Raw genomic sequence first — 11,861 nt, 5'->3', positions numbered from 1 at the left:
TGTTTTTATTATTTTATTGTATTTTTCAATGTTGCTGAGTAAAAGTGATGTGGGTAAAAATTGAGAGTAAAGTAATCAGCTGTTCCGGAGAGATGTGGAGGCCACCAGGTTAGCCAAGGCAGACCATCCTAAACCATTATCCAATCATGTTCCAGGGTCCCATGTTTAGCTCCAATAGGGAAACGTCTGTGGTTGTAGATATGGACTATGGTCTACAATTGCAGCTCTGTGTGGTGGTGTGTACTCTTCTCTGGGGATATTTCCACGCACAACCTCTCCTCTGCTGAAGTGAAGCCCAAGTGCCGCAGCAGGCTCTGTGTGCCTGGAAAAGAGGGAAAGAGCGGATCATAACGATTCGTCCTGCAACTTGGCTGTTTCACGGTGCATTTTTTTGTAACTAGTAAAGACGCCCAGGTGACAGTGTCACCAAAGTAGTTTCAGGTGAGCACTAACAACTTCAGCCAACCCACCCGTGTTAAAGGACACTATCTTGCTGAAATGGTGAGTCATAGCTCAGTGTGCAAACACTCAACAATCCTGCAAAAATATTTAGCAACCCCCAGCTGAAAACTGGTAGAAGGGAAGTCCAGTCTGTAGCCACTGAGAGTCACTGTCTGAGGGGAGAAAAAGCACTGAGTCAGCATAAGGTCGCTATGAGTTCCTATTGTGCATAGTGTCATCTTTCCTAAAGGTAAAGGTAAAGGGACCCCTGACCACTAGGTCCAGTCGTGACCAGCTCTGGGGTTGCGGCGCTCATCTCGCTTTATTGGCCGAGGGAGCCGGCGTACAGCTCATGTGGCCAGCATGACTAAGCCGCTTCTGGCGAACCAGAGCAGCGCATGGAAACGCCGTTTACCTTCCCACCGGAGTGGTACCTATTTATCTACTTGCACTTTGACGTGCTTTCAAACTGCTAGGTTGGCAGGAGCAGGGACTGAGCAACGGGAGCTCACCCCATCGTGGGGATTCGAACCGCTGACCTTCTGATCGACAAGTCCTAGGCTCTGTGGTTTAACCCACAGTGCCACCCGCGTCCCTGTCATCTTTCCTAGGAATGCTGGAAAAAAACAAGCAACCTTTGCTTTGAAAAAGGTTATGGGAACCTATTTATCCCATACTAATGATACTGCTAGTGATGTGTTTGTTTTGAAAGCTTCAACAAATCAAGGACCTCTTTAATGCTCATCAGTCTCTACTCTTCGAACTGGCCAGCGTGGTAACATTCTGCTCAGTGAACACCTTCTTGTGGAAACAGGGAAACAGAATCTACAAGTCACTTCCATTCATATTGCAGTTTCTATAGGGAGCCTAGAGAAAGGTGGGCTTTTCCCTACTGAGAGTTCTATGCAGACGACCCCTTGGAACTTTGACCTCTTTCTGTGTAATAGATTACTCTTTAAATTAATGGCATGGCAAACCAAAACCCTTCTATCTTCAATAGCAATGAGGAAGCAGATGGTAAAGCAAGAACTTCCTTTTGGTATGTAAATTCATCTCTATTCTTTTTATGTATTTCATGCTGTTTGTATCAAGTGTCATGTGGGACTGGTCAGTTTCAGATACTCTCTGTTTCTAAATTTCCCAGCCTTAAGTGCCCCCCCCCAATTTCCACATTAGTTTTGTGCACTTTTCTTCAGGAAGTCTGCCTGAAAATCTGCATGCACTTTCACAGAACAAGATACCTTTTCACTTTGCCATGTCTCATTATGGTGTCCTTGTCTAGATTAGCACTCCAATAACAACAACATGAAAAAGAACAACATCAATGCACAAATTCAGTCTCTCACTCCCACAAATTATGTGGAGTCCCTTGCATTTGGGGAAATCCCAGGGGTCAGCACACCCTGAGAAATCTACCTTCATGACCATGTCAGGTGAGATTGTAGACTAGCTCTCCTAGACTCCCAGCTTCACCTGCATCCCATGCCTCCCACCTGTGCCATGGTCCCATTGAGTGTACTCACCCAAGAGAAAGCACAAGATGCAGACAAAGCAAGCTAGGAAGAAACCGCAGAAAGGTGTGAGGCGAGTGCCATCTGTATCTACTTCGGTTCTAAGCTTCATGTCTGTAATCACCAGAGAGCACACCAGGATGATTCCTGCAGGCAAAGGCAAAGAAGCGTGGGGTGATGTGTGTCCCTCCTTGCCTTTGGAGCCTGGTTTCTCTTTCTGTCCCTGTTCATCTCCTCCACTCTTCCCACATTCCAGATCTTCAGCTGACCGGAGGTCTCCCTTGCCATTAAACAATTCCACCCATTATCCCATGCTGCCGTGTTGCTGCTGGTTGTCAGGACTTCAAAGCACTATGCAGGACTCTCTTCAAGCACCCAACTGGCTGGTTGTCAGAGTTTGTAAAGGGCTGTGTGGGGTGCTGTTCACAGTGCTTTGCAAATCCTTTGTTGGCTCTGTACCATCTTTACCTGCACACCTGATTTCATATATGCATGCAACTCCAAAGTTCATGTAATCAAAATCATCACACGTCTGTCCAAAACGCCATTCCCACCTTCCATTGCTGTTTCCTCATCAAATGTCTTAAATTCTAAATTCCAGTGGAGTAAAGACCTGTCTTACTTGTTGTTTGTGATGTTCTAGGTATGCAGCTAGCACAATATAAATATAATCGTCATAATGTACAGTGGTACCTCAGGTTACATATGCTTCAGGTTACATATGCTTCAGGTTACAGACTCCACTAGCCCAGAAATAGTACCTCGGGTTAAGAACTTTGCTTCAGGATGAGAACAGAAATCGTGCTCCAGCAGTGCAGTAGCAGCAGGAGGTCCCATTAGCTAAAGTGGTGCTTCAGGTTAAGAACAGTTTCAGGTTAAGAATGGACCTCCAGAACGAATTAAGTACTTAACCCAAGGTACCACTGTACTTTGAGCTGTTATCATTACTATGGACATCAGGCACTGTGTACATTTACAGCCAGTGTGGTATAGTGGTTAAAGTTTCAGACTGGGACCTGGGAGACCAGAGTTCAGTTCTCCACTCAGCCATGAAGCTCACTGGGTTCCCTTGGGCCAGTCACTGTCTCTTGGCCTAACCCACCTCACAGAGTTGTTGTGGGGATTAAATGAGGATTGGGGAGAACCATGTACACCCCCTTGAGGTCCTTGGAAGAAAAAAAGTGGGATATAGGTGCAATAAATAAATAAAATAAAAACATTATAAGAATGTATTTTATCATTATTACCAAGAACATCGGCCAATGTGTACATTGACTCAATTAAATCAACAAGGTTTATTTAATGTCTCATTAAAAATAGAAATTCTGTGCTCAGTTGATCCTGATCAAGGATTCAAATGACCCCCTCCCACCTCTATATATTATGCCAATGGTGCGGAATTGCATATTTTCTCTGATTTAGTATGCTTTATTTTTTTATTTTTGTTAGTTAGGAGCAAGATGCTATTTGAGCCACTGAAGGCGTACATTGCAGTAAATGGTGTCCATCTCTCCCTGGCCCCAGACCTCTGGTTTCTGAGGTTTTAGAGACAGTGCCACATGCTTTCAAGCATACCTGTGCTGAAGTTAGCCAGAGAAGAAATCAGGGCTTCACATATCTTCACGGTTGCAAGGCGAGAGAGGAGATCCCGTGATGAAACCACAGCAATTAAACTCATAAGGACAGCTAATATTGAAAGGATCTGAGTAGCCTCCATATATCCTGGAAGGGTTTAAACACACACACACACACACACACACAAAATTATTAAATATTAAGCTTCCTTAGACTAACTCAGGCATTGGTGACTCACCTGTGGCCCTCTGGTTGTCACTGGACTGCAACTCTCATCAGCCCTTGCCAGCCTGGGCAATGACCAGGAATGATAAGAGCTGTAGCCCAGCAACCTCTGGAGGACCACATGTTCCTCACCCCATTTCTGCCCCAACTAGAATTTTGTGTGTCCAAGACCTTCTGCATCCTCCTTCCTAGCTTTTTGGAGATTTGTTCCAAGCAGTATTACAATACATAGGGCTTTTTGGAGATTTGTTCCAAGCAGTATTACAATACATAGGGCCAATACATAGGGCCAACCCACCCATGAGACAAGGTGAGCTGACTGCCTCAGGCAGAAGAATCCCCTCCCACCTTGCCCCTGATGTAGATCTTGCCTCACCCCTCTTCCCTGGCAGGGAGGCGAGCACCATTTTGGGGACCGCCTCAGGTTCTGAAATGTCTTGGGCCACCCCTCCAACATTTCATTTCAGATCATTGGCTTTGACCGTCGTGCTGAGGTCCTGAGCCTTTCCCCCAAATGATATGTCCCTGGCGAGTGTTTTATTATTTCATGATTAATATCTGTCGCATAAAGCAATTCTTCTTGTCTCAGAGAGAATTACATTTTTTTTAAAAAAAGCAGTGAATGTCAAATTGAAATGCACAAAAGATTTTTTTAATTAAATAATACCTAAAAATACTCATCCTGCAACAACTTTAAAAAGCCACATCTAAAGGTCAGCCCAGCTAAAGGATGGACACCAATTAAGAGCAAAATGTCTTTGCTAACTGGATGTTCTGCCTTTCCATATACAGTGGTACCTCGCAAGACGAATGCCTCGTAAGACGAAAAACTCGCAAGACGAAAGAGTTTTTCGTTTTTTGAGTTGCTTCGCAAGACGAATTTCCCTATGGGCTTGCTTCGCAAGACGAAAACGTCTTGCGAGTTTGTTTCCTTTTTCTTAAAACCGTTAATACCAGGGTGCATCCGTGCTTCGCAAGACGAAAAATTCGCAAGGCGAAAAAACTCGCAGAACGAATTAATTTCATCTTGCAAGGTACCACTGTAAAATGTGCAAAGCAGCAAACAAGAAAATGCATAGTGAAAGATAACCAATCAAAAGCAACAATAAACCTGTCAGCAATAGCTCAATGAGAGCTCCACCTCGTTCCGAGGAGATGGAGGTGTTCTTTGTTGGGATCATAATGGAGAGGAATGAATCTGGCCTCCCCTGCCTGCATGCTGTGGCTCTGGTGGGAGTTGCTCTCCCCATAACACCTGTTTACTTATTTAGAATTCTTATATCTTCCCTGTATTGCCCCCAAAGGCTTTCAAGTGGCTTTCAAAATATTTTCATGATCAAAACCATACTCAAGTCTGGTATCAAGAACAGGAGTAACCAGGTGTCTCTATAGAGCCAGAATTATCCAGGTGGCATTTTTCTGTTCTCTCTCTTTGACTTCTGCCTACTGGGTAGCAGAGCCCCCATGAATCATCTCTAAGAAAATAGATCAACTGGATCTTGCTCATGATGGAGGCACATGTTACCCTGCTGCTAGTTGAAGTGCTGGATGGACGGGAGAAAAATCCCAGTGTGTCTCGTACCTACAATGGTCCGACCCTAAATTTGGCAAAGTAGTAGAAATGTGCAGACTACAGTATGCAGTTTAAAACATGCATTAATTTGCTCAGTTGGTTGTTTTTGTGGTGGTGATAGTATTGCTAACATAGCATAATTTCAGCTTAGCATACTGCACCATTTATAGCCCTGATAATCAATTAACAATTACCCATTTGGCCCAGGAACTCCCCACCCATCCCCAATATTAACCAAGCATGCCACTTACCATTTATGACAAAAATGGCATCGCATCCTAACTGATCACATATGGTCCACCATCCCAACATTAAATATTGAGCATCTTCATAATGATGCCATAGCATTAAGGGAGATCCTATGACAATTACGAGCAAGATGAGGTTGATGCAGCACAAAGTAAAGTATGTCTTTTCCCGGAAAGTTGCCTGGCAGATCTTGAGGAGGACCTGCAGAAAGGGGAGGGGGAGTCCAGTGTCATCAGGCATCACATTGATATGTCAGAGCAGTTGTGGGGAACTGTCCTGGTAACAGGAAGGAGGTGATAAAACAATGCAGGTTGCTTGTTTCAGTACCATTGAGACCTCCTAGTGAGCAATGTACTCTCATAAGGCTTGGGATGGTCACACTCCAGTCCACCTCGTCTAGGCTACGTCTCCTTTTGAACAACTAGAGTCTCTTAAAGGATCAGCCCTCTGGCCTGATGAATGGCACATCTCCTGCACTCCATAGGCTCCTACCAGATGTGTTCTCTGTGCCATTGGACTTGCAAGGTGGTTTGGGAGGTGCTCATAGGAACAAAGGAAGCTCCCTTATATGGAATGAGACTATTTGGTCCATCTCAGTAGAGAATGGTCCATTTGGAAGAATGGGGAAATGCCCAACAAACCTCAGTCTGCTCTCAGAAAATCCTCACATGCCTGCCTTCTTACTTCGAACCAGTTGAGAGGGTAGTACTTGTCAGGAAATTCAAGCCCTTCTCATGAGAAGCTGGCAGCAATCCCAGGCACCCGGCTTGATTCCCTGTTGACCTCCCTGGCTGCATTCCCCAGCAAGCGCAGGCAAGGTCTTGATCGGCGATTCTTCTCAAACGTGAGAAGAACACACCCCCTCTTCCCCTGGCAGGGGAAAGAGATAGACAGAAACATGCTTTTATTTCTGTCTTTGCAGCGTTACAAAAAAACATGACTGCTCTCTTCAGACTCCAGCAGTGTTGTAACAAACACTTCCTGTACATCCCAGACAGGAATAAACGGAAGAGCTCATATTTCACTCTGAGCTAATTCCGGTGCTTCACACTGTGAATTGACTGTCCCTCTTTTTCCCACGGACAGCCCCAACATTCCCATCATGTTTACTTTTCAAGCTAGGACTTTGCAGCAGCATTGCTTCATTATCGTAACATACTCCCCCATAAGAATCAATGTGCACTGCGAACATAGCTTGATCCAGAGAAGAAAACAAACAGTTGTTACATATAACACTCCCCTGTTGTTTCAGTTCCACCCTTGGAACTACCCGCCACTGGTTTCCCCAGTGTACCTCTCTGGTTGTCTGACTTCCAAGGAATGAGTGCATCTGCATTACCTTGGCTAGGGAATGTAGTGTTACGCTTAGCAACTCCCTGTTGTGTCTTGTCTCTGACTTAGACACAGCTTCAACCTGTCTTGAGTTGTTAACAATAGTAACACATGCAACAGCTGAGTTAGCAAACTCTTTGGAATACCTCTTGGGTGGTACACCCTTTGTAACTCTCTCGGACCTGCGTATGAGGTGCTGATCCTCTTTGCTCACTGGTTCAGTCTCAGGACTCTTTGGAGAACCAGTTCCAATAGTAAACAGTGGTTCATCCTCCACCTGTGAAGGTCTAGCCATTGTGTGAGATTTCCTCTCAATGACTGTGTCAACTGAGCTCCTTGAGCTATCACTGTCACTCTCAGTACCACTGTAGTCAGTAAAATCATCATCACCATCTGAATTATCCTCAGTGGGAAATGTGTGAACAATTACTCTCTCCTGTTCAGGAGCACTCTCTAGAAATTTTGTGAGAATCACCTGACCAGATTCAGACAAAATTACTCTGTAGAGACCCTTTTCATAACCCACAAAAATGCCTTTGGCATTCTTTACTTCACCTGGAGCTTCAGTCCTGACTTGGGACCCAAAAACCTTAAAATGGGCTACAGAAGGTTTTCTGTGAAATAGCTTTTCAAAAGGAGAACATCCCAAACCTTTTGAAACCTTTCTCAACCACGAGTAACAAAAACACAATAGCGATTCTGCCCAAAACTCATGTGGCAAATGTGAACTCAGCAATTGCGCCTTCATCCCATTTTGCAATTCTTTGTTCACTTGCACACAGACACTTTTGTTCCATGCTCCTGCAGAAACAGCAGTCTTGTGCCTTATCCCTTTCTTATCCAGGAAATCCTGAAAATCCTGTAAAAGAAAAACTGGCTTTTCATCTGTGAAAAGACAATCAATGTTAGCATCATGAACAGTTTTAACCTTGTCACAAAACTCTTTAAACCTTTCTAAGGCTTCTTGTGGTTTCTGCAATATGTATATCCATACATAATGAGTGAAATAATCCACACACACAAGATAATATCTTGCATTGCCTCTAGATGGGGCTAGAGGACCAATCACATCAGCATACACTCGCTGAAATGCACTGTTAACTTTGGTCGCCTTCCGGACGTCGTTCAACATACCTGCAAGATAAATCATGTTAGATTCAGATGCATTACACTTTATGCAATCACTTTGATCAAAAGTCAACAAATACAGTCCATCTTTCTCTCTGGCGGAAAGATACAGCTCTCCATCTTTGTAGATTTTGCAGCTTTCTCTATCATAGGACAAAGTCAGTCCTTTCTTTGTGATCTGCGAAAGACTCAGCAGATTGAACTTTAAATCAGGAACCAAATACACATTGTTAATAGTCAAGTTCAGACTTTCAAGATACACAGTTCCAAACCCGGTCGCTTCCAGCTCCTGGCCATTGGCCTGTTTCACAGCGAAGCTTTGCTTCTTAAACGTTGAAAACAGTCCTCGGTGAGATGTCATGTGTTGGGTCGCTCCAGTGTCCAAAACAAAAGTGTTCTCCACTTCTGGTGTGGCTTTTAGTGCCATCAAAGCCATTGCAGGTTTCACCTGGGACTTGGTACGACTTTTGCCTGACGCCTCAGGCTTTGCAGAGCTCCCTTTAGCTCCTTTCTGTTGATGTGGCCTCTTACAGTTCCGCTGAAGATGCCCAGTCTGTCCACAATTGAAACAACGGACAACGTTCAAAGCAACAGCCTGTTCTTCTTTTGCACTAGCAGTGGGGGTGTTAGAACTCCGAACTTCTCTCCCCCTGTCTTTGACATCTATTGCAGCAAGTCTGTCTCTCTCATTGAGAATCACGGCACAAATTCTCTCCGCCGTTAGATCTCTGGCTGGTAGAGAACCCAGCTGACTTGCAACCGTTTTATAAGTCCGATTAAGGCTGTTAATAATCATGAAACAGAATATCTCTTCCTGTAGAGGAAAATTGCATTGCGCCATCTGCTGGCGTAAGAATTTCATCTCTGTCAGATGCGCTTGTATATCTCCATCAGGCGCTAGCCTAAGATTGGTCAGCTTTTCAAAATGCAGCAACGCTGAAGAACCAGCATCTCTTTGATGTATTCTATGCAGCGTTTGCCAAATCTCACGCGCGTATTCCAAATCCTGAATATGCACAAGTTGATCATCTGAGACACACAGAATTATGGCCGTCCTGGCTTTCACATTCTGTGAATTCCAACTTGGTGTTGGTGCAGGAGGGATGGGGTTATCAATCACCCCAAAAATCCTCTGATTCTGAAGCAGGGCTTTCATCTTTACAGACCATGAGGCATAATTGTCATTAGTCAGTGGAGGTGGGTAAGGTAAGCCTCCCCCCTTCTTGGTATCCATTTTGAATCCAAGTCTGAGCTCTCACTCTCGAGCCTTCTAAAATCTAATAGCTGGCTGTTTACTCTTTGCACCTGGCAGCTAAACACTGGCTGCTTTGGAAAGTCCCTCCAAGAGCAGTGAGATAGCAGTCAAAACAAACGTTGTTTTTCTTGCCTCTTACAGTCCCAGCCTCACTTCCGTGTTGGCTAGTAACTTTCCACTTTTCTGAAAAGACTGAAGTCTCATTGCTTAGCAACTGGACATTCCAGGATTCAGCAGCAAACTGTTATCAGTCCCAAGAATGTGAGGAATGTGGCTGTCTCTCAGTGCTGTTTTTCTATCCAAAAAACAGCTTTTGTGAACCAGAGAAGTATCAATCTGCGTTCACTCTTTTTAGCCCATAAATCAGCATACCTTGGGGGTTCCGTTGCTCCTTGCTTATCAGCAAAAACGTCTGCTCCGGTGTTCAGCCGTTCGTTGTAGCCTCCATCCGCACGCTACCACAAACACCTTTATCTCCTTGCAGAGGATGAAGTACGATCCATCAACCTCTTTAGCTGCTTTCATGGATCGATGCCATCGGCTCGGTGCTACTATATGTCGGGAAATTCAAGCCCTTCTCATGAGAAGCTGGCAGCAATCCCAGGCACCCGGCTTGATTCCCTGTTGACCTCCCTGGCTGCATTCCCCAGCAAGCGCAGGCAAGGTCTCGATCGGTGATTCTTTCACTCTGAGCTAATTCCGGTGCTTCGCACTGTGAATTGACTGTCCCTCTTTTTCCCACGGACAGTCCCAACATTCCCATCATTTTTACTTTTCAAGCTAGGACTTTGCAGCAGCATTGCTTCATTATCGTAACAGTACTATCTGTTAGTTTCCAGGCCTTCCTTAGTTTTCGTGTTTACCCTTGTAGAACATAACTTGGGAAGCCGATGGGGACAAAACTAGCATTAGTTGGCTCTGCTCTGGGATTCTTCTTAACAGAGTTCCACCTGCCCTAACTGCACTACACATTGGAAGCAATATCATGTCGCCTTAAACAGACACAGCTTCCTCCAGGCAGAGGGCCTTCTCAGTAGTGGCACCCGCCGTGTGGAACGCCCTCCCATCAGGTGTCAAGGACGTAAACAACTGTCTGATTTTAGAAGGCATCTGAAGGCAGCCCTGTTTAGGGAAGTTTTAAATGTTTGATATTTTATTTTTATTTTTTTCAAATCCTGTTGGAAGCCACCCAGAGTGGCTGGGGAAACCCAGCTGGATGGGTGGGGTATATATTATTATTATTATTATTATTATTATTATTATTATTATTATTATTACTCCTCCAAAGGATCCTAGCAGCTGTGGTTTGCTAAGCGCGTTGAGAGATGTTAGGAAAACCCCTTTCCTCCCCATGCAGAGATACAGTTTTCAGAGTTCCCTGGAAGAGGGATTGATTGTTAAACCCCGCCAGAGTGTTGGACCCTCCACTCCTGGAAAAGGATGCCAACTGCCTGTGCTTCCCAGTTCATTTTCCACACATGTGTCCCTAAAAGAAAGGGGTAAAGAGGAAGGAGAAGGGGGGGGATGACTGGAAGGCAGAGGGGCAAGAACTATATGGAACTTAAGAACACAAAAGGACCTCTTGGATCAGGCCACTAGCTCATCTACACAAGCATAATGTTCTCTCAGTGGCCAACCAGATACCTGAGGGAAACATTCAAACAGGACCCGAGAACAAGAGCCTTCTCCTCTCCCACAGTTTCCAGCTACTAGTATTCAGAAGCATTACTGCCGCTGGAAAAAAGTTTGTGAATAAAGGAGCAGCTTGCCGGAGTCTTGCCTGCTCTGTCTTCTTGACCAGATGCAAGATACAAAATGATTTGGTAGCATATTCTTGGGTCTGTGGATTGGGATGTACCTTATTGCTCAGTATCATCTCTCCCTATAGTTGGTTCTGTCCTTCAGCATCAGATCACAGGAACACTGTCTCCTTTCCTCTGTGCTGCTCATCTAGCAAGCATGATTCTGGGTGGTTTCCATGTCTGCCTTTGTGATATTTCCAATGATGTCACACACCCCTCTTTCTGCCTAGACCTAACAATCCCCAGCTCCCATGGGAACAATGAAAGTCATGTTTTAATAGCAATGTACTAGCTGTCCTGAGGGACGCAGGTGGCGCTGTGGGTTAAACCACAGAGCCTCTGGTGCTTGCTGAATGGAAGATTGGCAGTTCAAATCCCTACAATGGGGTGAGCTCCTGTTGCTCTGTCCCAGCTCCTGCCAGCCTAGCAGTTCAAAAGTATACCAGTGCAAGTAGATAAATAGGTACCGCTGCAGTGGGAAGGTAAACAGTGTTTCCATGCGCTCTAGTTTCCATCACAGCGTTCAGTTGTGCTAGAAGCGGTTTAGTCATGCTGGCCACATGACCTGGAAAGCTGTCTGTGGACAAACACTGGCTCTCCTGGCCTGAAAGAGAGATGAGCGCCGCAACCCCATAGTTGCCTTTGACTGGACTCAACTGTCCAGGGGTCCTTTACCTTTTACTAGCTGTCCTACACAAAGTTTCTTCTTTAGAATGAAAGAAGCCTCTGATTTCATACCACAGGTAGCCAATGTGGTGATTTTAGCACTC

At 45.0% G+C, this 11,861-nt stretch overlaps 1 protein-coding gene across 1 annotated transcript; it reads right to left on the bottom strand.

The window, feature by feature from the left end:
- Positions 1 to 11,257, bottom strand: LOC128418479 (uncharacterized). Its single transcript, XM_053398188.1, has 5 exons — positions 11,148 to 11,257; positions 5,577 to 5,775; positions 3,528 to 3,674; positions 1,965 to 2,099; positions 1 to 322 (listed from the first exon to the last, which is right to left on the bottom strand). The coding sequence occupies exons 1-5, from the start codon at positions 11,163 to 11,165 to the stop codon at positions 213 to 215; spliced, it is 609 nt and encodes a 202-aa protein (XP_053254163.1). The 5' UTR covers positions 11,166 to 11,257; the 3' UTR covers positions 1 to 212.
- Between the last annotated feature and the right edge of the window lie 604 nt (positions 11,258 to 11,861).

The sequence above is a fragment of the Podarcis raffonei genome, chromosome 8 (genome assembly GCF_027172205.1).
Source record: "Podarcis raffonei isolate rPodRaf1 chromosome 8, rPodRaf1.pri, whole genome shotgun sequence".
Taxonomy (NCBI): Eukaryota; Metazoa; Chordata; class Lepidosauria; order Squamata; family Lacertidae; genus Podarcis; species Podarcis raffonei.
The sequence above is the reverse complement of the archived record's forward strand: the minus strand, read 5'-3'. Positions and strand labels throughout refer to the sequence as shown.